The 27,794-nt window shown below is 36.7% G+C and overlaps 1 protein-coding gene across 7 annotated transcripts in view; it reads right to left on the bottom strand.

Annotated features, from left to right (window-relative positions):
- RBPJ (recombination signal binding protein for immunoglobulin kappa J region) overlaps positions 1-27,794 on the bottom strand; it is a 225,233-nt gene that overhangs the window by 45,974 nt on the left and 151,465 nt on the right. For 4 of the 7 annotated variants that reach the window (XM_027598379.2, XM_027598383.2, XM_027598384.2 and 1 more), the window contains one exon: positions 5,617-5,655. Coding sequence is in view for 5 of the 7 variants with exons in the window: in XM_027598383.2 (XP_027454184.1) it covers positions 5,617-5,655 (39 nt within the window). In the remaining 2 variants the exon portion in view is untranslated. Of the gene's footprint in view, positions 1-308; positions 376-5,616; positions 5,656-27,794 lie in introns of those variants that run through there. The other 3 variants (XM_027598381.2, XM_027598380.2, XM_027598378.2) reach the window with 2 other exon arrangements.

Here is a 27,794-nt window from a genome sequence, read left to right as displayed (position 1 = left end):
TCCACTGGGATTTGGCTGGTAGTTATGTTGAATCCATAGATGAATTTGGGAAGAAGTGACATCTTAAATTGATTCTTCTTTCTCAAGAACATTTATTTTGGACTTCAAGTTCTCTCAACAACATTTTAAGGTTTTCAAGTGTACAGTTTTTGTACATCCTGTGTCAGATTTTCCCCTAAAAATTACATATTTTTGATGCTATTAAATATAGCATTTTTTATTAAATTTCAATTTCCCATTGTTCATATAACAAATACAATTCATGTTTATATGTTGGTCATGTTTCCTACAGCCTTGATAAAACTCACCTATTAGTTTTAGCAGCTTTTTTTTTTATAGATTCCATAGGATTTTCCATATAGATGATCATGATGTCTGCAAATAAAGACAGTTTTACTTCTTTCTTGCCAATGTGGATACCTTTCTTTTCTTTCCTAGACTTACTGTACTAACTAGAACCTCAAGTACGTTACATGGAAGTAGTAAAAACAGACAACCCTGCATTGTTCCTGATCTTGAGGGAAAACAGTCTTTCACAATTAAGTATCGTGTTAAATATAGTTTTTTCATAGGTATACCTTTTCAGAATAAGGAAATACTTCTATTCCTAGTTTGATGAGAATTTTGATCAAGAATGAATGTCAAAAGCTTTTCCAAACCTCTTGAGATGACCATATGATTTTCCTTTTTGTTCTGTTAATATACTAAATTACACTGATTTCCATTTGTAAGATAAAGCCATATTGTTGTTTTCATTGTGAAAATTTAAGACTTTTGCATCTGTGTTCGTAAGGGATATTGGTTTATAGTTTTATTTTCTTAAAATGTCTCTACCCTGCTTTTAACAAGGCAATGCTGTCCTCACAAAATGAATTGGAAAGAATATCCTGCTCTCCAACTTTCTGGAACAGTATATAAAGAACTGGCTTGATTTATTTCTCAAATGTCTGGCAGAATTCAAAAGTGAAATCATCTGAGCCTGTAGGTTTCTTTGCGGGAAGGTTTATAATTACAAATTTGATTTCTTCAGATAATAGGACTATTTAGGTTATCTGTTTCTTTTTTTTTAAAGATTTTATTTATTTATTTGAGAGAGCGAGAATGAGAGAGAGAGAGAGAGAGCACATGAGAGGGGGGAGGGTCAGAGGGAGAAGCAGTCTCCCTGCTGAGCAGGGAGCCCGATGCAGGACTCAATCCCGGGACTCCAGGATCATGACCCGAGCCAAAGGCAGTCGCTTAACCAACTGAGCCACCCAGGCGCCCCATGTTATCTGTTTCTTCTTGAGTAAGCTTCAGTAGTTTGCTAGTTTCAAGGAATTTGTGCATTTCTTCAAAAGTTGTTGAATTTATTGGCAGAAACTTACTTGTAATATTTGTTATCTCCTTTCCAGTTTTTTGTGTCTAAAAAGGTCTTTATTTTGTCTTGCCTGGGGATAAAATTCTAGGTTGCTGGTTGCTGCATTTTTCCCCTCTTTGAGTACTTTAAAGCTCTTGCTTCATTGTCTTCTCCCTAGCAAAGGAGGCATTCCTTTATGTATTTTTTTTCCTCTGTTGCTTTTAACATTTTCTTTATCACTAACTTTAAGCAATTTGATTACTACATGCTCCAGTGCAGTTTTTGCACTTGGGTTTACTGAATTCTCAGAACTATGGTTTTAACAGTTTTCACCAAATTAAGGAAAGCTTCAGCTGTTATTTCTTCATCTCTTCTTTTAGTCAAACCTCCCCTCTCGAAGACTCCAATTACTTGGATGTTAACCACCTGAACATAAACCACGGCTCACTTATGATCATGTTTTTTTACCCCCAGACCTTTCCTCTATGTTCATTTTGGCTAGTTTCTACTGCTATGTCTTCAAGTTCATTAGTCTTTCTTTCAGCAACATGTAACTGTAATTAATTCCATCAAGAGTATTTCATCTTAAATATTTTAATTTTCATCTCTAGAAATTTGATTTAGATACCTTTTTAATCTTCCATGTCCTCTATTTAACTTGTTCAATCTTTCCTCTAGCTCAGGGATCGCAATACAGTTTATAAACCAAATCTGATGCAACCCTCTTTGTGACAAAAATTGTACTCCAGTGTACAGACATGTCCATTGGGTTACACGTGATCTATGGCTGCTTTTTTACAAGAGTTGAGTAACTACAGCAGAGGCTACATGGACCACAAAACTAAAATATTTAGCATCTGACCCTTTAACAAAAAAATAGGTGAACTCCTGATGTTAGCATATCAAACATACAGAAGACAAATATAATAACTGCTTTAATGTCTTTGATTCTATCATGTATGTCATTTCTGGGTTGGTTTTGAGTTTTCTCCTCATATGGATATTTTCCTGCTTCTTTGTATGACTGGTGTATTTTGATTAGATGTTAAGACTCAGTAAATCTTACTTTTGAGTATTTGATATTTTTCTATTCCTGCAAATATTCTTGAGCTTTGTTCTGGTATACATTTAAGTTACTTGGAAAGAATCTGATCCTTTCAATCTCGTTTTTAAGTTTTGTTAGGTAAACCCAGAGCAGCATTAGTGGCCAAATTTTGCACCACTACTAACGGAAAACCCTTCTGTGTAGGAGTACTCTAGTAGATGCGTCGTGAAGTATAATATTTTTCCACTTTAGCCACTGGGAACAGGCAGTTTGTAGTATGAGCTTCGGGAAATTTTTTCTCTAATTCTTCAACTTGGTTTTTAATCCCCAGCCTTGGGTAGCTTCCCAACACATGTGTGCTGATCAATACTCAGCTGAAGACGAGAGAGGACCTTCTGCAGATCTCTGGATCTCTTTCCTCTCCAGCTCTCTGACCTGGGAACTCTAGCCACCTTGAACCCCTAGATACCTAGCTCCATCTCTTCAGCTCAAGGTGCTTACCAGGCTCCACCTGGATTCCTCCTCTCTATGTCATGTCCTAGAAACTCTCTAGGTACTAAGCTAGGGTAATTGTGGAGCTCACCTCATTTGTTTCCTGTCTCTCAAGGATCACTGTCCTTTCTTACCTGCCATCCATTATCTTGAAAATCGTTATTTTATATATTTTGTCCAAGTTTATAGCAGTTTCAGTTTGGAGAGTAATTACAGTTCCTCTTACTCCATCTTGGCCAAAAGCAGGAGACTTAAAACCTCCTAAAATTTTCCAAGCAGGGAAAATTGCTTAAAGCATAAATGGAAAATCATGATAAAGTAAACAGGACCTAATTATATTACTGTATATATTTAAGGAAAGGACAATTTCCTTATGATATTTATTACCACCACATTGATTGCTATTTTTACAGAGGTATCCATTAAAAGCAAGTAATTTATTCATCAAAATATATTTTATGGTTAGGAGTCATTCCATAACCAATATATTACTACTGGTAATAAAATAAAAATATCTATTAAATTGTAACTTTCAAAATGTCTACACATGTGCTTAGAATTTCTTCAAGATATTTACAAACATGTAATTGTATTTAATGTCTTTAGAAATCTTTTTAAATTTAAGTAATTTCAGACTTACAGGAAAGTGGCAAAAGTAGTACAAAGAATTCCTAGTCCCTTTCCTCGACTCCCTAAATATCAGTATTTTACCGTATTTTTGTTTTTAAACTAATGCATTAAGAGCTCATTGTAGACATAAAGCCCTTATAACCCAAAATACTTCAGTGTTAATTTCCTAAAAACAAAGACATGCTCTTAAACGAGCATAATGCAATTATCACTGATACAAATACTTGTATATACAGATTTTATTCAAATGTGCCAACAGTCCCACAAACGTCCTTTATGTCCTTTATTTGGGGGGTGGAAGGCAGTGTTGAGAAACTAATGCTCCTGGACCGAATCAGGATAGCCACCAGTTTTTGTAAATTAAGTTGAGCTGGAATACAGATATACCATTCACTTATGTATTGATATCTATGGCTGATTTGGGGATATAAAAACTGAGAGGAGAAGTCACAATAGCCTCAGTATGGACCAGAAAGTGTAACATGTTTATTATCTGGCCAATTATAGAAAACATTTGCTAACTCCAGCTTTAAAACAAAAGAAAAATTCTTCTTGACCCAGGATTTAGTTGAATTTAGGTGTCATGTCTTTTTGGTCTTCATTAATCTGCTATTTCTCAGTCTGTTTTTCATGATCCTGGTAAGTTTGAAGATCAAATGCTGTTTATTTTATAGAATGTCTCTCATTTGTATCTGTTTGGTGTTTTCTTATGCTTAGATTTAGCTTATGCATTTTTGGCTAGAACATCACAAAAATGACATTGTGTCATCCTCCTCAGGATGCACATGATGTTTATTTGTCTGTTACTAGTGATGTTAATTTAGATCACTTCATTAAGGTAGTGTCTGCCAAGTTTCTTCACTGTCATGTTACTATTGTTCACTTTATAATTAACACATACTTTCTGAGGATATGCTTAGAGACAAAGTAACTATTTGTTTCTCATCAGACTTTAAACCAATAGTTTAAGCATTCACTGATGATTTTTACCTGAAACAATTATCACTGTAGCAGTTGCCGAAGTGTAATTTCCTAGTTCCATTATTCCTTCTAGGTTTATTAGGTGGAATTCTGCTATAAGAAAAAGAATTCCTCTCCCTCTACTACAGGATCATTTCTTTAACTCAGTGTAGACTTTTAAACTCTATTTTATTCTACTGGTTCTTATCTATTACTATCATTATTTATTTTGAGGATTAAAGTGTCCATGATTTGGCTAAAGGGAACCTCTTCAAACTGGTTCCCTTTCTGTGTCCTTCTGGCATGTCCCCATCATTCTTTGTGTGCAACAGCTTTTTAATAATAAACAATAATGTGGAAATAACCCCAGTGGTCATCAGTGTGAAATATTAAAGTAGTGTGAAGGCAATGAAAAACTATGGAGACTTGAAAGAGAACAAAGTAGAAGATGTACAGTAAGTGGAGTTCAAGGTCCAGAACAATGACAGAGTATGATGCCAGACAAGAAAGATAAAAAAAAAAAAAAAAAAAAGACAAGCATATGCTTATATACGCATGTACTTCTCTTGAAAGATACTAAGAATACAGGATTAACATTAACTCTAGGATGTAACTGTGCAACTAGGTGTCCTACCTTTTATTTTACAACTGCTGATTGCTGAAAAATTTAAAAATAATTTTCAAGACTAATACTTTCAGTTAACATTTGTAATTAAAATGTATATTGTAAATTAGAACACAATGTAACATTTCCTTAAAAGTGAGTAAAATTTTATATTTTCTTTAAAATTCTTTTCTAAAGCATTTATTAAATATCCTCAGGTGCTACCTATAATCAATAAATTCTGACTAGCTAAATGCAGCTAGATTGGCTAGATGTAGGAAGCTATCTTTACATTGTCACCCTTGTTATATTAACTATATAATACTCAAGATTCTTAAAAGTTTTTACCTTCCCTTTTGAACTATATCCTATTATCCTTTTTTTGGTGAGGTGGGGGAGGGAGGATGTGGGGAAGGATGGGAATAAGCTTATGATCTAGATACCAGTATTTGAATAACTTCTTTTCAAGAGCACCTAATACAGTTTTTAAGATGACAGGATCTGATATTTCCATGAAAGGTTTGTGTGAAAGACTAATACAATGCTTACCTAGTGAGTCGTTTAGGTGGAGGCCGCTCACCAAATTTTCTGGAAAAAATAAGAAAAAAAATAAATATATAGGCTGTACGACACATTCTGTAGTAAGCTTTTTAGGCACCATGAAATTTCCTTTATGACTTATATTTCAACTCTACTAAAGAACAGCATAAAGGAAAATCCTCTAATAACCATCCATGCCCAGAAATAACAAAATACGTTATAAATAAATAAAATCTTTAAAAAAAATTAAAAACAGAAATTCCTCATGACCCAATAATTCCACTACTGGATACCTACCCGAAGAAAATGAAAACACTAATTCAAAATGATATAAGCACCCTTATGTCTATTGCGGCAATACTTGCAATAGCCAAGGCATCAAGCAACCTAACTGCTGACAGACAAACAGGTAAAGAAAATATGGTGTGTGTGTACACACACACACACACACACACACACACACGCACACATACACACAGGAATATTACACAGACATAAAAAAGAGAGATTTTGCCATTTGAGAAAACATAGATGAACCTAGAGGGTATTATGCTAACTGAAATAAATCAGACTGAGAAGACACCCCTATGATGTCACTCGGATGTGAAACCTAAAAACAAAATAAACAGAATCAGACCTATAAATATAGAGAATAAACTGATGCTTGACAGAGGGAAGGGGTATGGACGGGGGGAACAGGCAAAATGGGTAAAGGGGAGAGGGAGATACAGGCTTCCAGTTACGGAATGAGTAAGTCATGGGAATAAAAGGCACAGCATAGGGAATATAGTCAATGATACTCTAATAGTGTCATATGCTATCAGAGTGTAGCTACACTTGTGAGTTCAGCGTAACACAGAGAAGTTGAATCACTATACTGTACACCTGAAACTAGTGTAACCTTGTGTCAACTATATGAAAAATCCTAAATGTTGTCTACTTAGCTAGCTCATACCGTATGGCCCTTCAGAAAGAAATATGCTAAGTGGACAAAAAAGCATTTCAACTGGTTGTAAGAGGGCAAAGAGAAAAGCCTGAGCAAGGACAAGAAAGCATAATTCAGGCTTGAGTTTGAAGACAGCATGAAGGTTAAGAAAAATGCTCTAGAGTAAGATCGGCCAAGTTCAAATCCATGATTCAGATCATGCCATAGGACTGATGTTACTTGACTCCCTAGACCTCAGTTTCCTCATGTGTAAAATGAGCACGGTGACTGTGTTTACCTCAGAGAGGTACTGAAGGGATTAAATGTGTCAATATATAGAAAACACGTAGAACAGTGCCTGGTACACAGTAAGAGCTCAACAAATGTTAGCAGTTATTACTGTATTTTAGTTATAAATCAGTAAGCCAAAATTATGAAATAAAGGAATTAAGTGGGATGCTAACAAGAATAAGTATAGAGGAAGAAGAAACTAATTCCTATGTGATGCCCTATTTCCTCTGAAATAGGAAATGAGGTCTTTGGAGAGATGGTGAAAGCACAACCCTTGGAAAAGGACCAACAGAATTTTGTTTTCTTTTTTAAGCAGATAGCAGTTATAAACAGGTTAAATGACTTGTTCAGTCACAGTTACAGGTTGTGAAGCCTAATTTGACTTAAGACTTCTCCACTGTATTTGATGTCCCACAAAATTATCCACTTTGATGATAAAAGTCTTAAGAATCCAATACAGTTCATTTTGTTGTGTAACTTAATGCTATATGACATTGTTTATGAACTCACAATTTATAAACAGTAGGTATCTGTGACTATGAATATTTTTGTTAACTCTGAAATACTGAAAAGTGACTTATTTGAAATAGCCTAAAAATATGAGTAAATAATACAAGCTTTTGCTGGAAGAATTATTTATTAATTCTTTGATTTTACCCTATAGGATATTAAATTTTAAAAACCAAGAAACAAAAAACACAATGTTTTGGTAGGAACATGAGCAAGGCCACTGAAGACCATTGGTTTTAAAACACTGAACTACTGGAAAATCTGTGGAATTCGGTTATGGAATTAAAGGCAAAAATCTATTCCTGAATCTTTTTCCACAGGAAAGAATTTTTTGAACCTCTGAAGCTGATTAAATGTACCATTACAGCATGTGACTAAAATGTAACTGCCTCACTAGGTTAGATGTAATGTACAAAAAACCCAAGAAGTTTAAGACAGCCTTTAAAATACTTCTTTGTATATATATGTAAGAGCACAGTTATACATTTTTTCTAATTGTATTTTATTATGTATGTTGATCACCACACATTACATCATTAGTTTGTGATGCAGTGTTCCATGATTCATTGTTTGCGTATAACACCCAGTGCTCCATGCAGTATGTGCCCTCTTTAATACCCATCACCAGGCTAACCCAACCCCTCACCACCCCCCACCTCTTTATAAAAAAGAAGCAAAGTGAGACGTGGCCAGAACCTACTCAAGGGGTTAAAATGGTGAAAATTTCAGAGAGACGTAGTTAACAAATGAAATAAAGCTTTTCAACGAAGATCATGACACGGTACTCTTTGTACTAACTACTAATATTCTAATCATCAAGCACCCTTTGAGATCTAACCTAAGTTTGTTACAGGTCTAGCAAGAGATCCACTGCACTCAATTGAAATGGTTTGTTTCTTGGTGCTCTGAAATGCTTTCAAAATTAGATTAACAACTAAATGTTGACTAAAGTATCTGTCTCTCTTTTTAGAAATACCTGTTAATGAAGTGAACAATTACAGAGAATGCCCGTGCAGTACAGCTCCTGCCCCCACAGAAATGTGCAAGAGAACTCAACAGTGAGCATGCCGAGCTTGAACAGCACTTAAAATTTAGCATCATTCTATCTAGGTGCCATCCTAAGGCTAGGTATCTTACAAATGTTAATAAGATTAAATTGCTCCTTCATTATATAATAAAGCATCTCCAATAACTGCTGTGTGCCATCCCAGTCCTTTCTTTAATAATATGTGACCACAGTCCTATTTATCTCATTAAAACTAATGGTTACTGTATCTACTACAATGGGGGAAGAGTAAGAAAAGGGGTTTTCTCAGAAAAGTCATGAAATGCTTTAGTAAGTTCACAATGCAAAATTCTGAAGGCTGCAATTAAACTAAATTCTAATTATTTAATAAAATTCACAGGTCTACATACTTGAAAATGTCAAGTTATAACAAGGTATTGTATGGATCCTGCACATAACAAGATCTATTTTCACTACTAATCTGATATACAACTAATACATAAAACTTCAAGAATTATCTACTGCAAAAAGGAGGTCCATCTTTAAACATGAATGACTCAAAATTCATGATGTAATATTTATATCATGTATTCAAAATACTCACTTTTCAGCAGAAATGACTATAGTCCATTATCAATTTCTCAGAGATTGATTATAATTTAAACATTAAGCTCTGTCTCTCCCTCTTCCAACAGGGAATGGTGGGATAGGCAGGCACAAATTTTTTATCATTATTTGCAATCTATCTGAAAAACAAGGTGTCTACTGACATGATCCGTGTTAACAACTGAACCAGAAATAAGCTGGACCAACCAATTTTAGACCACTCTTACCTAAGATGCTTTTCATATAAGGTTTATGGTGTATTTAACAATAAAAAATAATCTAAATCTTTAAGTACCCAAAGGATGGTTTTAATTTTACAAAATACTGAGTTAATTCTTCATCGTAACAAAGAATATAAGGTTGTAGGATCATTTGATAGTATAGGTTGTCATCTGCATCAAGTTCCTCATATTTTATGCATGCTGTATTATGTAAAATGTCATTCTGATTAAATGTAATAATCAATCCTGTTTATATTTAAGGAAAAAAGTTATGACTCTGGCTTTTCTTTTTAAGTAACAAACAAAACTTAGCTTATACACAGCTGATTATACCCTAATGTATGTCCTTTCCTTCTTGTTCTGTTCTGTGTATTTTCCCCTCAGACCCATATTGGCGAATGAAACACAAAAATCCATGTCATTTACCTAACAATGCTCTTATAATACTATAGCTCAGGAAAAAAAATTTTTTTTTTAAAGATTTATTTATTTGACAGATAGAGACACAGCGAGAGAGGGAACACAAGCAGGGGGAGTGGGAGAGGGAGAAGCAGGTTTCCCACTGAGCAGGGAGCCTGATGCGGGGCTCCAACCCAGGACCCTGGGATCATGACCTGAGCTGAAGGCAGACGCTTAACCGACTGAGCCACCCAGGCGCCCCTATAGCTCAGGAAAATTTATGTGATCTAAAGTATATATGTCATAAGTATAATTTTAAAGTAGCAAATTCATTTTGCTTTAACTGCACTAGCTTTCCCTTTCTAAGATAACAATGATCTTTTATTCAAAATAGGAAAAGCTGGAGAAAATGTTAATTACTCTATTTTCATTTATCTGAAGTAAAAGGATTTTTAAAAAGCTACCATCAATCATTAAACATAGCGTTTCCTACCTATAAACAGTACTGCAGTTCCCAGGTATCCTCCAATGAATTAGAATTTCCAAATAAGTAAAAAACCTCTATACACATTACACTTATATTACACACTTCCTTTTTAAGCTCACAGTGGAGATGCAGTATCGTTTTCTCCTATAACAGATACATTTCCTTCTATATTTACCAGTCTGTTAAGAAAGTGCATGACCACAAACGTATTGAGAACAAACAAGATAAAAATTTTATCATAACTTCACCATCTTAACACCTTTTCTACCTAACAGATGATTCACATGAGAAAATCAAGTCAAAAATCAGAAAGTGGGGGAGAGGATACAAGAAAAATCTTTTCTGAATATAGAACAATTTGGTAATACGTTGCTAAAAAAGCCCCAAGAACCTGATGCTATCTAGTTTTACCTAGTTAACAATATTAGAACATCAGTTTTAAAAACACAGAGCTCGCTGGAAAAGCAAGCACAAGTCATGTGGGAAACTCTTCTGCCCTAGGGTTGTGGAACTAAAAGCAATTTCTATTTTTCTGTATTTCATAAATTTCTGCTTAAACAGAAATGAGGATAATGAGATTGAAATAAATGAAGGCAAGAAACACTGGTGCAGTATTTGCAGGAAATAAGAAGGAAGGAAAGCATGAACAATTCAAACTCATAATTAAACCAAACTTTACACCAAATTTGCTGTAAAAAGTGTATTAATTTAATACAGTTTGAAAGTATTGGGATTCCTACAATTTAAGATAGTGAAATAAAACAGTACTTGATTGAGGGGAAATTAGGAAACTTGATTCATATCCTCGAGGATCCACACCTGGGCCTTCCACCAGTAGAAGGAAACAAATAGGTGATCTACATTATCACTTTATTCTATGACAACATATAATATGAAAAGCAAAGCAAATTGTACTAGAAGTTGTTTAGTAATTTAGTCACAAAAAAATAGGAAAGGCTAATTAGAAAAGGCTGCATGTAACATTCTGCCCTTGTCTCCAGAGTCATTGATTCACCTAGTAGGAACCAGGTATTTGGTATACAACAGTGAACAAGAGACACAAATCTATGCCTTTATGGAACGTACATGCCATTAGGACAAATGGACAGTGACATATATTCAAAGATGTTTTTCTATGTAATTAATAAATGCAAAATTTTAAAAATCCAACTTGAATATTGTACCTATTGAATATGATTGAAGATTACTAGCTGACCAATTGAAAATTTTTTAAAATAAATATGTAATTTATCTCTACTGTAAAAAGCTTATTCATTCTCCATCCATGGCAGAAAAGAGCCTCTTAAGTCACACAACTTGAGTAAGACATGTCCGCCTTTGTTGTACTTCAATTTTTAGTTCTGAACTTGCTCTTACCTTAAGAACCACATTTGATAACAATACTGCTCAAAACTTGTTGAGGTGTAACCAGCGGTCCTTGGCTACTAAAACAAAGACAACTGAGCATGATGTACTCTCCTGGAGTATAACATTTATTAAACATGTTTCTATTAGAACAGATATCCTAAGGGGTAGACTTCAAAGACAAACCATGCTTGCAGCCCCATCAGGTGGAGAAACATGCTCCCCTTCTTAATTCCGTGGACTGGGTAGAGCATTTGAAAAGCACGGTTTTCCTTAATTTTTATTCTACCTTTTCTTTACAATAAAAGAAAAATTTCAGCTGAACTCTGTAACAATCTGGCAGCAGTTTGTGAAAAGCAGCAGGAAGAGCGGAAAGAAAGGTGACTGAGACCATCTCCAGCTGCGCTCAGCATCTGCCTTCTTAGGTATCTCCAAGATTATTGCCAGGTTGAGGGTGCCTTCCCAAAAATCCATCCTGAGAAAGGACTTTCCCAGGTTAAATCTACAAGAGCCATCAGTCTTCCTATCCAGATGGCATGACTGAGTTGCGAGAACACTGGCATCCATTAACATTGCATATGAAGATCTCATTTGGAAAGTATGCATCTTAAAATCTATGGCCTCCACAAGAGAGGGGCGATCAGACACTGGGCAAACTAATTTCATGTATCAAAAGACTGAATGGGGCAAACTGACCTCAACTGCTTCCTAACATGATGCGTTAAGAAAAGTACAGTATCACTTCTGGGATGTTACTGCCAAAAAATGCAGAACCTGAGTCTTAACACGAGGAAACATAACAAACGTAAAGCGTGGGAGAGTCAACAAAATAACTGAACTATACTTTTAAAGGCATCAAGGTGATAAAAGACAAAAAACTGAGGAACTGGCCCAGATTCAAGGCTAAAGACGCATAATAACTGAGTGCAACATATTATCCAGGATTTACTTCTGCTATAAAGGACATTATTTAGACTGACAAAACCTGAATAAAACTAGCAGAGTGGAGAACAGGATTATATTGATTTTAAATTCTTGGTTTTGATAATTGTACAGGGGTTATGTAAGAGACTGTCCTGATTTTTAGAAAAAATTGCTGTAGTACTTAGGGAAAAAAGGGGGGATGTTGTCTACTTCTTACCTTCAAATGGTCTAGAGAAAATAAATGTGTGTGTGTATGCATGTGTGTGTGTAAATATATAGAGGAATAAAGCAAATGTGGTAAAATGTTAACACTTGAAATATTTGGGTGAGCTTCCTTGTATGATTTTTGCAATTTTTCTGTAAACTAAAATTATATCAGAATAAAAAGGCCACACTCAGAGAAATACTAATCTCCTGATCAAGTTGCTGGCCTGACCCTGCTTGCCACAGAACCTGGTGGTGACAAACCTATCAAAAAACATTCATGGGAGGTGTCACATAAAAGACTATGGCCAGCTTCCTGGCACAGCTTTTATGTTCTCACGACAATTATGCAAGGTTCGCTTGCTGTAGATATAAAGTTTGATAATGCTCAGTGCTAGTGTACAAGTGGAGAGACAGGAAATCTCATGCACTGTTGGGAGTTTAAATTTGTGCAATCTTTTTGGAAGACATTTTAACAATGTCTATTATAATTCTAGATGTGAATTCCTTTGAATTCCTAGTCATTTTGATTCTGGAAATTTATTATATAGGTAGACAAATATGCATACCGAGATACTGAATAAAGCATCATTTGTATTAACAAAAAGATTTTAAATTCCATGTGTACAATTAGGAATAGATTGCTGATTACATATAACCTCCCAGTCATGGCTATATACACACAACAAAAAACAATCCAGTTAGTAGCATTCATTTTCAATGAGGAAATAAGATCTACATTTTTATCCTCTCCCCCCAAGTACACATATAAAACAATACATACAACCCTACACACAATTATTTGTGATAATGGTGGGCAGTGGCAAAAATTCCATTTTGCTCTACAATGCATTATACAATTAAACAGGTGTTTTATTCTTTACTAATTAAGTTTGATTTAGGTAAATAGCAAAATGAAATCGCATTCTCTAGGAATCAACTCACACCAAGTCTAGAATACAGCTAACTTAAAATAAAAACAGAAAAAGGCACACAAGTTAAAAATTTACTCAAAAAAATTGTCTCCGCAAATTTCACTGGGTGGACTACTTTAGAAAAAATACACCCAATTCAAATAAGGAAATTCACACCCTTATAGAAAACATATTTCCAAAAAGGGAAATACGATGCAACTTAAATAACTTTAAAGAGGTTTCAATCTTAACTATGTGTTTAATTTTTGTTAAGAAGTCCTTCAGACACTTTACCTGACCTTATAAACTGCTTTGTAAGGCAGTGTTCAAGAAGTGGAAAGTATCATCTGATGAGAACACAAAATGTATCATACACAGGAGAGGTAACCAAGTGCTGTGGTTAAGTACACGGAGTCAGGAGCTGGGGTGCTTAAACTCAAATCCTGGCTTTAATGCAAACTAATGGAAGCTACTTAAACTCTTTCTCAGTTTCCTCAACTGAAAACACAGATAAAAGTACTTCCATATAGGATTCTTGCAAGAATTTAAAATGTTCATATGTGTATAGCATCTAAAAGAGTGCCTGGCACTGCATAAGCACTCAATAAAACACCACTACTCCTTCAAGGCTGGATTACTCAATGATATTTACTGTAATAAATACGGTAAAACTGAAATGGATCCTTCGAAACAAATACATATGTATATTGGTTTAGAAATACATGTAAATAACCATACATCTCATGAGGGACTGATATCCAAAATATAAAAAGAACACCCCTAAATCAACAACAAAAAACCTGATTTAAAAATAGGAAAAGGAAAAAAAATAGGAAAAGGACTTGAATAGACATTTGTCCAAGAAGATAAACAGAAGGCCAATAAGCATGTGAAAAGACGTTCAACATCACTAATTATTAGGAAAATGCAAATCAAAACCATAATGAGATACCATTTCACACCCGTTAGGATGGCGATCATCTACAATAACAGAGAATACAGTGCTGGAGACAATGCACAGAAACTACAATCCTGTACATAGCTGATGGGAATGTAAAATGGTGCAACCACTGTAGAAAACAGTATGGTGGTTCCTCCAAAAGCTAAACAATTACTACTTGATCCGTCAATTCCAATTCTGGGTATACACCCCAAAGAAGTGAAAGCAGGGACTCAAACAGACACTTGTACACCAATGCTCATGGCAGCGATATTCACCTCAGCCAGAAGGTGGAAACAACCCAAATGCCTATACTGACGAATGAAGACAAGAACAAATGTGATATATACATACAGTGAAATATTATTCTGCCTTAAAAAAGGAAATTCTGATACATGCTACCATGTGGATGACCTTGGAAACATTATGGTAAGTGAAATAAGCCAGACAGAAAAGGGCAAACGTTCTAGGATTCCATTTATATAAGGTTCCTAGAGCAGTCAAATTCATAGACAAAGAAGTAGAATGGTGGTTGCAAGGAGCTGGGGCTGGGGCTGCAGCTGGAGGTGGGGGTGGGGGGAAAGCTAGTGTTTAATGAGTACAGAGTTTCAGTCTGGGAAGACGAAAATGCTCTGGAGAACAGATGGTGGTAATGGTTGTACAATAATGTAAATGTACTTACTGCAACTGAACTGTACACTTAAAAATAGCTGAAATGGCAAATTTTAGGTTCTATATATTTTACCACACACAAAAAATACATTTAGTTTTGCCTTAAGCTATAGCTTACAGGGGTGCCTGGGTGGCTCAGTCGGTTAAGTGTTTGCCTTCGGCTCAGGTCATGATCCCAGGGTCCTGGACTGAGCCCTGCATCAGGCTCCCTGCTTAGTGGGAGTCTGCTTCTCCCTCTCCTCCCCACTTCTCTCTCTTGCTATCTCTGTCTCTCTCAAATAAATAAATAAAATCTTAAAAAAAACAACATGTAATCTCATTAAAAAGAAAACCAAAAAAAAACACCCATGGCTTACAGAGGGATAGTGGCTTAGCTTTAAGGGGTCCTATGTTACTACCAGGTCAAGTGACACCTGCCTGGTAACAAAAACAGACAAGTTGGTGCCAAAACAAACAAAAGAAATGAGGAGTATATGTATATATAAAGAGAAAAGGTACACATGTGTACATATACACACAAATGGTTCCTACTACCATTAAAGCAAAGATACAAAAGGAAAGAGAGGAGATTATCTGAGCATCTATACCTTTCAAGGAAGGGCAGCCCAGACAGCATGTAAGCAACCCATCAGAAACTGTTTAGGACTAAACATCTTTCATAGAAAATCCGCAAGTAATCATGGACAACTGGCTTGTATATGAGATGAAGTCACAAAGTTTTCTCCCATGTACTTCCCCTCTTATTTCTCACCCCTACCTCAAATTCTAAGTAGTGAAGATTTTTTTCCTCTTTACAAATTTTCTGTCAGACAGGTTAAGTTGTCAGTTCTTTGAAGGCTAGGTGGTCAACTGAAATTTTTTTGCAAGAAATAAATCTGATATTAATCAGAAGAGGTATTAACTTTTCTCTCATCTCCTAAATATTCTTTCCAATGCTAGTGAGACAAGGAAGGTAGGGAGGGAAGGAAGGAAGGAAAGAAGCAGCAGCCAGCAAAAGGAAAAGACATTTTCCCCTACCTCAAATGAAATTTAGAAGGCCGTAAGAATGGGGCACCTGGGTGGCTCAGTCAGTGCTGGGACTCTCGATTTTGGCTTTGGTTGTGATCTCAGGGTCATGGGACTGAGCCCTGAGGAGGGATCCATGCTCAGCGCAGAGTCTGCTTGTCCCTCTCCCCCCACCCCCGCTCTTGTGTGAGCTCGCCTCTAAATAAATAAATAAAATCTTAAAAAAAGAAAAAAAAGAAGAAAAAGTCTGTAGGAGTATATACAACCATCCATAACAGGATTTTTTTCACCTGTTCTTCACGGGTTCTACTCTTGCAAATACATGCAACATTTAGTGTATAAAACATCTGTCTGGAAAGGGCTCTACTTATCTGTTAACCACTGCCTAGGACAAGTGAACAAAAGGTGTTTGGCACTGAGATAAGTCAGAACCCCAAGAAGTGACTACAAGTGATTTCTGTTAGGGAAGCTTGACCTACGGCAAAAAGGGCCAAAGAGATTTTTAGTAGGAAAGGATATGAGGAAGACAAGTTACGTTTCAGGAGGTTTCTCAGGGTAAGTTCCTGCCTCCCAAGAATTAAAAAACTATGGAAAAGCAGGTAATTTTCAGTTAAAAAAAAAAAAAGTGTAACTCTTAAGCCAAAAGACCTTGCAATTTTAAAGTTAGATTCTATATGGAGTCCTAATACTCTAAAAATAAAATTTTCCATGTACCTGGTGAGGAATCAAAGGATAAACACGGTGGAGAGAGGCCAAGCATTACACATCACATGGAAGGAAATAGGAGAAGTAGGAAAGAATGTTTCCCTGTAAAAGGTCCAATGGGTCTCTTCCTAAATTAATCCTGACTCCACCTGTGGAACAGAATAGCCTCAGAAGCGGGTGCCTGGGTGGCTCAGTTGGTTGAGCGACTGCCTTCAGCTCAGGTCATGATCCTGGAGTTCCGGGATCAAGTCCCACATCGGGCTCCCTGCTCAGTGGGGAGTCTGCTTCTCCCTCTGATCCTCCCCCCTCTCATGTGCTCTCTCTCATTCTCTCTCTCAAATAAAATAAAATCTTAAAAAAAAAAAAAAAAGAATAGCCTTAGAAGCAGTATTATGCAATTAGGCAGTACATAAAGGTCCGTGCCTTTTCCTTAATAAAAGTACACTTGAGAATGTAACGATACTGCTAAGATGACTGGCAACAGTTTCCAATCTATGCTTGCTGACTTGTGATTATTATTGCTGATGACGTTCAGAACTAGTAAACACGTTATAACCACATTATAAAAAAAAAAACCTTATGTGTATAAACGGGTACCAAAAGACATGTACAAGAATGTCCACAGCATCAGCAGACACCCCCAGAAATAACCCAAAAGGCTACTGTCAAGGATCAGATAAATTATAAAAAAATCATACACTAGAGTGCTACTAGCAAAGTGAACTATTGCCACAGATGTGATCAGGTGATCACTAGCAAAAGCCACCAGACTCAAAAAGGTACAAAATTGTATAATTTTGCTTTTAAGAAATTCCAAAAACAAGCAAAAGTCATCGGCAGTGTTCACCAGGATACAGGTTACCTTCAAAAGAAGGGTATAGAGACTAAGACTAGAAGGGGCTACAAGAGGGCTTCTAGGAAGCTGGTAATTTCTTTCTGCAACTGTGTGCGATGGTCACACCATGTATATTCACTTTGTGAAAATTCACTTTATTGTACATTAACAATTTGTGTGCCTTGTTTTTGTATTTATTACATTAATTTAGAAAAATATTTGTGTGTATGTGTGTGTATAAACATACATATCTAATATTTTTGAATGAATGGTTTTGAGAAAAAAAAGTTCTTTCCTGGACTTCATTCCTATTGTCTGCAAATTTTAACAACAAAATTTTATAAGGCGGTGATTTCTAGTCCTTGGCTACACCATTCCAAGATGTATGTATTCCATATTAAAAAAAGTTAAATACTATGCCAGTGAGGACATAAGTCCCAACAAAACTGTCTTCTCCCCTCTCCATCCAAACTGCAGATCAGATATTCCAACAACCTCTCCTACGTAGTAGGCAAAAAATTAGGATCATCTGTGGTCTTCTGTTTGGCATATAACCTATCACAAGATTATGCCTTTAAAAAAAAAAATCACTAATTATGCAGTGTCATGGAAAAATACTAAATACGTACTAGGATTGGAATGCTCCCATTATTAAAATTGGCTTCCTTTGCCTATCTCATCTAAAGCTGAGAAGAGGAAGGAGGGAGAGAATGGTATAACAGATTCTGGTTCCTTTTTAAATTTTTTTTTAAATTTTATTTATTTGTCAGAGAGAGAGCGAGCACAAGCAGGGGGAGCAGCAGGCAGAGGGGGAAGCGGACTCCCCGCTGAGCAGGGAGCCCAATGTGGGGCTTGATCCCAGGACCCTGGAATCAGGACCTGAGCCGAAGACAGATGCTTAACCCACTAAGCCACCCAGGTGCCCCATGGTTCCTTTTTATTTTAACCATTTAATACACATTTAAATGCCTACTGTGTGTTAGGCACTGCACTAGACTTGCAACATCCCGGCAACAAGAAACAGGGCCCTATCCCTACAGATTACACTGTAATAGCATCTAGTAGAGGGCTGGCAGGAGACTAGCAACTGTGCCCACCTATCTCAACTTCATACACACATCTGTCTTACAAGGTGGGTGCTATTATCCTCATTATACAGATGAAGAAATTAGCTTAGAAACCACCTTGCCCAAATTTACATAATGGTAAATTCTGTTCAAAACATAACTTGTTCTGAACAAAACGTAACATGAACTTTGTTCATGATTTTCCATACCCTCTGCATTAAGATAGAATTTAATTACAGTTCAATTCTGGATACTAACATGTGAAGAGGGTGCCTGGGGTATGAATTGTTTTAAAAAGATTTTTTATTTATTTGAAAGAGAGAGAGAGAGAGAACGAAGGGGGGGAGGAGTGGAGTTGAGGGCGAAGCCAGACTCCCCGCTGAGCAGGGAGCCCGACACACGAAGCACGCGGGGCTCAGGGGATCATGACCTGAGCTGAAGGCAGGTGTTTAACCGACAGAGCCACCCAGGTGCCGAATTTTTATGATAGGATCTTAAAGTGCAGTAATTGATTCTAAAACTTTCTGTGATACAAGATTTGGTTTGCTTCAATGAGGGGTCAACAAAAAACCTGAAAGTTCAGAAACCTTCTTTCATTACCCTCCTAGTACTTCAGCTACTGAATAAAATTTACAAAGATAAAGGGTAAATTTTTCTTTGAACACTAGAAAGTGAAAAAATGCTGTCTAAAGCTATACATACATAAAATTTAGTAAATCTAAAGACAACTACTGTGGAAGCCATACCTCAGCTACTACACACATACATACAGACATGTGTGCACATATGTGTATGTCATAAACTGTACAATTACTCTTACATTTTCCCTGCACAAGGGCAAATGTTACAATTGCACTAGGAACTATGAGAGTCTCATGACTCTACTATTTACACTATCAATCATAATTCTTCAAAGTACATTTTTTTCTGAGTTGAAAAGGACCAAGAATCTACACAGACATCTTCAGTTAACGAAGAGGTTTTACGTTCTTTTTTCTGTTGGTAGAAATTTACAGACACAGTACTAGCTCAACCCCATTCATGTTTGGCCAATTTCTTAAATAGCCAAATCTCAAACACACAGTTTGGTATTCTGAAGTATTTGAATTCAGCAGTGCATCCGCCTTTTATTTTCCTTTTAAATAACCCAGACCAGAACATTTATGGATAGGATAGCCAAAATAAAGTCTAATGCATAAAGGTAAGGCTATGACTCGGGTTGTTTGTTTGTTTATTTATTTATATGAGAAAGAGAGCACACACGCAAGTGCAGGGGAGGGGCAGAAGGAGAGATAATCTGAAACAGACTCTTTGGGAGTCCACTGGAGAGGGGGAGGTGCTGGATCCCACAACCTTGGAGATCATGACCTGAGCGGAAAGTATGCTTAACTGAATGGGCCACACAGGCGTCCCTATGACTCAGGTTTATAAAGGAGTTAAGCACTTTCAAAGAATCCTGTCCCTAGGGCAAAACAAAAGATGGCAATTATCATTTTAAAATATAAAATTTAAAATACGACACTGAATTAAAATGGAGAATTTTAATAAACAAAAATAATAAAATAAAAATTCCTATGTTTAGATCTATCCCACAACCCTGAGACCATGACCTGAGCTGAAACCAAGAGTTCGATGCTTAACCAACTGTGCCACCCAAGTGCCCCTCCAAAATGTTTTTTATAGCACCATGGCATGAATAAAGAAATACCTTTTGGCCTGAATGTTAATACCCAAAATGATATTTCTTCCAAATTTTAACTCTGCCTTCTGTTATCACATGTCATATTATAATAAACCTGCATTTGTGGTAACACCAAAACTACTCTGATGAAGTGGTCTTTAACCACAACTCAAAGCTTAAAGAATGGCTTTCTGCCAAAGTGTATCTGAGCCATTAACCTGTCACACTGCCTTCATGTGCCCCTAGACTAAAAACACAGGCCAAGGAGCTAGTATCTGCTCCCTCAAGCCTCACAGGAGGCCCGGGGGTGGAGGGCTCTGAAAAGTAATACACAACACAGGGGTAAGGGGTTGATAGTGCAATCTGACAGCAAACCGCTTTGCCCTGGGTGGTGCTGCTACAAGCAACCTGATACTCTAACAGTCATCTGAGGAGCCTCTGCCCAACACAGATGAAAGAAAGGTTCTGCATTGAATATGACCATAAGTGATTAAAAATATCGATCATCAGTAACTTATGGTGGTGAAGCACTAATCCAGGAGCAAAAGCTTTGGGAGTTAAGGGGTAGCAATGAAGAAAACAAGGGTAAGGCCTTTCACAGATGCAGGCTGAACTCTCATCATTTGGGTCATTCGTGCTATGTATTTACTCAGTATTTTGCTGTGCTATGAATTTAAATTAGGCAAACTGCAAAGCCGTTGTTAGGGTTAATTTACTAATTAACTGTCCAGTCAACTGCCTGACATCCAATTGTCTAACGAGAAAATAGGTTTTCTTTAAACTCCACTGCAGCAACTTAATTCTTAACATTCCTTTCACCAACTTCCATACCTGCGTGCTCCTGAAAGACACGCAGTTTCTCTTCTCTACAGTATGAGTATTACTGACCTCTTCTCATTCTTACCTTTTGTCACAAGCAATTCATTGATTAATGCTACCAACTGTATTTCAAATTATCTTCTATTATTTTCATTCCCTGATTCCACAAGGTTAGATAAAGCTCCCGTTACTACTTACATCCACAGCTTCCTAAACTGGCCTCATATATCAGAAGAAACAAGTACATAACAACAAACAGAATGTATCTCCTTATATATGTTCTCATTTAATTCTCATTAACAACCCTAAGAAGTAGGCATTATTTCAAACTTAGAAGGGAAAACTGAAGCTCAGAAAGTCACAAGGTAGGACCTTCCCCTACTTCTGATTACACACCAACCATACTAAGGTCAAGATAATGAGACCTACCCTCTGGTCCTTAAACTGTTTATCTTCTTTGCCTTCCCCAAGTAAGGACTTTCCCCCGCTAATTCAATGAAAAATAAATGCCTATTTGCTTTTTCCACTCAACAAACCACTTATCATATGAAAATTTATTTAATGTTTCAGAAAAATCACTTTTTAACCTGTAAACTATTTCTCGGTAAACCAAACTGTTGAATTCCAAGGATAAGAGAATATGAAACAATGGCATAAGGTTAAACAAACCAGGGAAATCTGATGTGTTAATAGCTCTAGGGATTAGTGGAATCCAGAGCCTTTAAAGAATAACTAAATATCCCAGTAATGGAAAAAAATGCCAACCTGTTTCCACAATAAATTAAACCTGCACAGTGGGTTTTTTTAGGCCATAACTTTCATGCTGAACAATCTTTTTTTTTTTAGGATTTTATTTATTTATTTGACAGAGAGAGACACAGCGAGAGAGGGAACACAAGCAGGGGGAGTGGAAGAGGGAGAAGCAGGGAGCCTGATGCGGCGCTCGATCCCAAGACCCTCTTTTCATGACCTGTTCCGAAGGCAGATACTTAATGACTGAGCCACCCAGGCGCCCCCCCCCGCTTTTTTTTTTAAGAGCAGAAGTGCACATCAGGGAAATATGGCCAAAGCTATAAGCTTGTATTATTCACATGTTGACTCAAGGGTGTACAGTATTAACATCAAGTTTTCAAATATAAGTAGACAGCGTGTGTTCACTAAACCAATAAACTAGAATAGCAAGTCATATGTTAAAAAAGAAAAAGGCAATAGAAAAAAATTATGGAATAGGTCTTAAACTCTAATATTATTTAGACTATTTTGAATTAAACAATAATTATGAACAAACCAATCTAAAATTAATAAATTATTTTCTACATTGGAGAAAATAATTATAGTCTCCCAAATAAACGATATTAAATTTACAAGTTTTACAATGCAGAGAAAAATGCAGAGACTTTATACCCAAGTCCAAAAAGCTACAATGATGACAATTTCCTCACCTTCATTAAACTATTTTATCCACGGAGAGTGTCCTGCTATAGGTTACTGTTATTATTTGCTCAACAACAGCAATTCCTTAATGAAGCATGTTGACAACTTAAAAAAAAGTGATAATCCATGTTTCTGACCAATTCTGTAAGTGACATAAAGATCTAAATGAAGGGGCACCTGGGTGGCTCAGTTGTTAAGCATCTGCCTTCGGCTCAGGTCATGACCCCAGGGTCCTGGGTAGAGCCCCACGTCGAGCTCCCTGCTCAGTGGAGAGCCTGCTTCTCCCTCTCCCACTCGCCCCCTGCATGTGTTCCCTCTCTCGCTGTCAAATAAAATCTTAAAAAAAAAAGATCTCAATGGAGCTACAAACAATACTCCTGAAAAGAGGTCCTTGGAAGTCCATGTTCCTTCATGTAATTTTGATGGGTCTAAAACTAATTGAAAGGAAAACTTACATATATCAGGTATAGGTCTCCAGCAATTTCACCCAGGCAGGTTTCATTGTAATATCAATAATCAAATACTAATATAAGACCCATTATATATAAGCCAATATAATGATGCAATTAACACATTAACTTCCTGGGCTTTTAAAATGATGATGGTTCCTAGATATGAAGGAAAGTTTAGGACAAATTAGATCAATTCTTTAAGTATAAATTTGAACTTTGGAATGGAAACCAAAATTAAAGGGAAGTCATTCAAACTGGTGATTTTTTATTTTTTTCCTGGTTATCCCTCAGTGCCTTGGTTTGGTTCTAGTATTCCTCAAGAATTAATCCTACTAGTCTGGTCATTATACTCAACAATCTTTTAATCTGAAAGAGGAATACTACTTGCCCTGGGGTCAGCCCTCTTGACTTTTGCACAACTTGCTAGGACCTATATTTCATGCTATTTTCATAACATCCTCATTTCTCACTTGATCTGCCCAGTTTTCGGATTCAAAAGCACTGTTCACATATTATTTTAATAAGAGGAATGTAGAACAAATGTTCTTGTTTGTTCAGGTTGCATGTAAATGAGGAGGGAGGAGCTTATAGGGTAGGAAGGGAAGGGAAGAGAGGAGAGGAACCGGGAATGCCAGATAGCAGTAAAAAGGAAGAGAAAAGGATTGCTTGAGGAAGTGCCAGAGCCACCACGCTGAAGAGAAATAAAAGAGATGGAGTGTCTAGCGGCCATAAAAGGGCAATTGTCCACCTCCTAACAAACTAAATCTGGTCAATCCCAAATATGGAAATGTTTTAGTTCAAATACAGAGCTTTTCTTCTGTGGGATACAAGCACAGATCACAATCATTCTTTCCCTAGAAAAAATCTCACACTTGGAGATCTACCATTGTGAGAAAAATCTGTTGAATTATTTGTATAAACTATTTCCAACTTTTGTTCCCCCAAAGTCCAGGTCTTTCCAACAACAACAACAAAAAAGCAACAACACCGCTCTAGCCCTTTCACAGTTATTCTAGGGCTTCAGTCTCCACATATGTAAAATACAAATGTTAATTTTAACAACCTGGAGAGGTGGAGGTGCATTTTGTTAAGTCCAATACTCATCAAATGTTAGCTATTATGCACTCGAGACTTTCTCGTTTTTTTTTTAAATAAGCTCCACACCCAGACGTAGAGCCCAACCCTGGGCTCAAACTCACGACCCCGGATGGAGACCTGTGCCGAGATCAAAAGTCGGACATTTAACCGACTGAGCCACCCAGGGGCCCAAAGATTTTTCTTGGTCTTTAATATATATTCTAACTCTCAAAAGAGTTCATTGATGACAAAACTGTAGAAGTCACAATCATTTCAAAATGTGATTACTTCCTTATATATCCATTCATTCTGTCCATCGGCAGATGCATGTCTTAATAACCTATGTTATCAAAAGTTCATTCACTTGACAAATATATACTAAGTACCTGCTTTGACTAGTCACTGTCTAGGGGCAGGGGATATGGGAGTCAACAAAACAGAGTGTATAATTGCGCGGGTAGAGAGGGTAGGACTGAAAACTGGTTCCCAGCAGCTGGAGCAACAGCTTTTATTTCAAAAGTGCCTTCAGTGGGTTTTACCTGTTCCAAGTCACCCATTTGATAACGTAGTACCTGCATCTGTTCTGTCCCTGCCCCAGGTCACAACTTCTCACTCACAGATTACTTTTTCCACAGGAATTTCAACCAAAATGGAGTTTTAATAAAGCTAAATTTCATGCATACTTGATTAATCTAGCTGCTTAGCTGCTACCATCAGCACTGCTAGCACATTTTTAATCACCTTCGTCCACGCATTGTTGTAATGAAACACAAAAGCACTCAACCAAAGTAAGTGCTTTGAAAATGCTCTTTGTCCTACCTAACCACCAAGAGTTCCTCCCCAGGATTCCTTTAAATAATCAAGGAAGGGGGGGGGGGGGGCAGTTGTCCTTTCTGATCACTATTTTCCAAAGTAGTACATTTCCAGTCATTATTTTTAAAGATTATATGCTGACATGATAGTTGTTAAAGCAATGCCTGAAGACTTGTGGGGGGCAACGAGGGTTCCCACTATTCTATTTGCAGTTCACTTGCTCTGATGTGTAAGAACCTGGCTACATTGTGGATAAGGGCTCCATAACGAAAACTGTACTCCTCATTTAAGCAACAGTTTTGGCATGTGTACACATTTTCTGGCTCACCTACAGAATATTCTCCTCATAATCACCTACCAGTTCAATATTACAAGACAGGAGCACCTGCGTGGCTCAGTCGGTTAAGCCTCTGACTCCTGATTTCCGCTCAGGTCATGGTCCCAGGGTGGCAAGATCGAACCCCATGTCAGGCTCTGTGCTCAGTGCAGAGTCTGCTTAAGATTCTCTCCCTCTCCCCCTCCCCCTTGCCTGGCTCCTGTGCACACTCTCCTCCCCCAAACCTAAATTAAATAAATCTTTAAAAATATATATATTACAAGATAAACTGACTTTGTTGTGTTTTTAAAAAGGAAGATAGTCCCTGATTTTCATAACAATTACTGGTACAGCATATTCCACTTTTCAATTAGGTTCATGCTTGAGACGGGATTCTAAAGTATTCTTTTAATAAGATATCCCATATCCCAGACACATGTAAAATAGCACTGTTTTTCAAAGTAATGAAATATAAATTAGCTTGAGAAAGTGCCCAATGCTAACAATGCTACCACTTATACAAAAGATTTTTAAAACTGTTATTTTCAGAATCAAAAACATCTCTTTAAAATCTCTCAAAGCAGCTCATCTTCATTCCTCGAGTGTTTTAAATTTGTTTTTAGTAACCAAAAGTATACGGGAACCATATCTAATAATTAACATAGTAATTTATGCTATGTTCTTTCTTCTACTCCTAGGTATGTGGTTGGAGTGTCATCTGTGGCCACTGATCTCCGTTTTAGGCCAACTAAACTAGAACATAGTTTAGTTTCTTTCTAAACTACACTTTAGGAAGAAAAATCTACCAAAGAAAAAGAATACAGGTTGCTCTCCTTCTCACGCATGATGATAACTCAAGTAAAGGAACACAGTTTTGAAGAACAAATGTCACAAAGTGACAACATGAAAACTTGCACTCTCAACAGGACAAGCAGCATGAGGTAGCAAGTGATGAGGTCGTAGTAACAGGACTAAAACAGTGATGAAAAGCCAAGCAATGCTGCTGATAAGGGGAGGAAGAATTGGAGAGTCTGGGAGAAGGCAAGGTCAGGTGGGGGCTGGGAGGTTTTGGGGAAACAAAGTAATAGAATCCACAGGCTCTTGTTTTCTACCTTTACCACAAGCAACATATGCCTGTACCTACTAGTGCAAAGACAAGCAACCATCATCGGGGAACTTAATCCACTAGTTGGGGGGAGTGGTGGTTATTACTTTATCTTCTGTAATTTCAAAACATGATTTCTAAGTTTAGTATATCGTACCCAATTCAGAGCAGGAACTATGTATGTTTGACTCAAATTCCAAGAACTTGCAGAGAAAGATGAATTGTGCTTATCATCTTTTGGCCTCCTATTCTGGCAAAGATTTCTTCCATTTTTCAACTCCCAAGTGTAGAAAACTAATATACAAATTCCATTGCTATGAAACAATTTACCAGAAGAAACTGTATTTTAGACGCAATCTAAAACATACATATGCTGATACTGTCCTACTGTGAAGCTTTATTTATTTTAAAATATTCACCAGAAACTCTGTGATTATCTTCAACAAATCTGTAAAACAAATATCTGCCTGTTATGAGGACACTGTGGTAGGCACAGGCACTAATTCAAAAAAAATTAAAAGCGCTAACATTTTAATCACCCAAAATATTGTCATATATCTGATTTATGCTTAATCTTTTTGCAACATTAAATTTTTATCTACCTTCTGAATTAAAGAAGCACCTATTACATGAAAAAGTCTTAACATATAAGAACTAGGAAAATGAATTGGGTGAGTTTTAGTATATATTATCAGATTTGGTTTTTTTTTTTAATTGGGTCACTTTCATCAATGTAGTGTAAGAGTAAATTCCTCCTCAACTAGGAAATATTTTAAATTTCTTACCAATGAGCCTTTATAAATATTTACCAGGGCAAGCAAGCTAGGGACCCAACAACACAACAAAAAACAAAAACAAGGTCTCATGTCTAATTAATTATAACCTACCATCAGAGGTAAGACTACTGGGCTGACATTCCTGCTTTAGGTATCTGAAGTCTTTTCTGACTGAGGTCAGTTTGGCAACCTGATTTATAAGACTGAGTTTCATATTGTTTCTCAGATGATCATTACCAGAACTTGGGTTTCTGCAATTCAGCACATATACATGCTCCTGAAACAAAAGGTTTATAAAACCATATTGTGGGATATAATCATGACATTTGCTATTCCATTCTTTTCTGTTTCATTTAATTAGGGGAGAAAGGCAACAACTTACTAAATTTGACTCCAGAATGTGCTGCCACTGGCAGTTTGAAGACACGGATCTATCGATGATAAACACCAGGATGTATGCCACAGGGCAGTATACTAGAACACTACTTGATAAAACAGCCTTGATTAATGCCACTCAAAAGCTGTTATTACGTTCTCCTATTCTCCTCTACTCCTTAGATACTCTCCGGTAATAACCTTCACTTCAAACGAAAAGGATGGTAGGGTGATCCTTGAAGGTGATATAGAGCATGGCATAC

The sequence above is a fragment of the Zalophus californianus genome, chromosome 2 (genome assembly GCF_009762305.2).
Source record: "Zalophus californianus isolate mZalCal1 chromosome 2, mZalCal1.pri.v2, whole genome shotgun sequence".
NCBI classification, from domain to species: Eukaryota; Metazoa; Chordata; class Mammalia; order Carnivora; family Otariidae; genus Zalophus; species Zalophus californianus.
The sequence above is the reverse complement of the archived record's forward strand: the minus strand, read 5'-3'. Positions and strand labels throughout refer to the sequence as shown.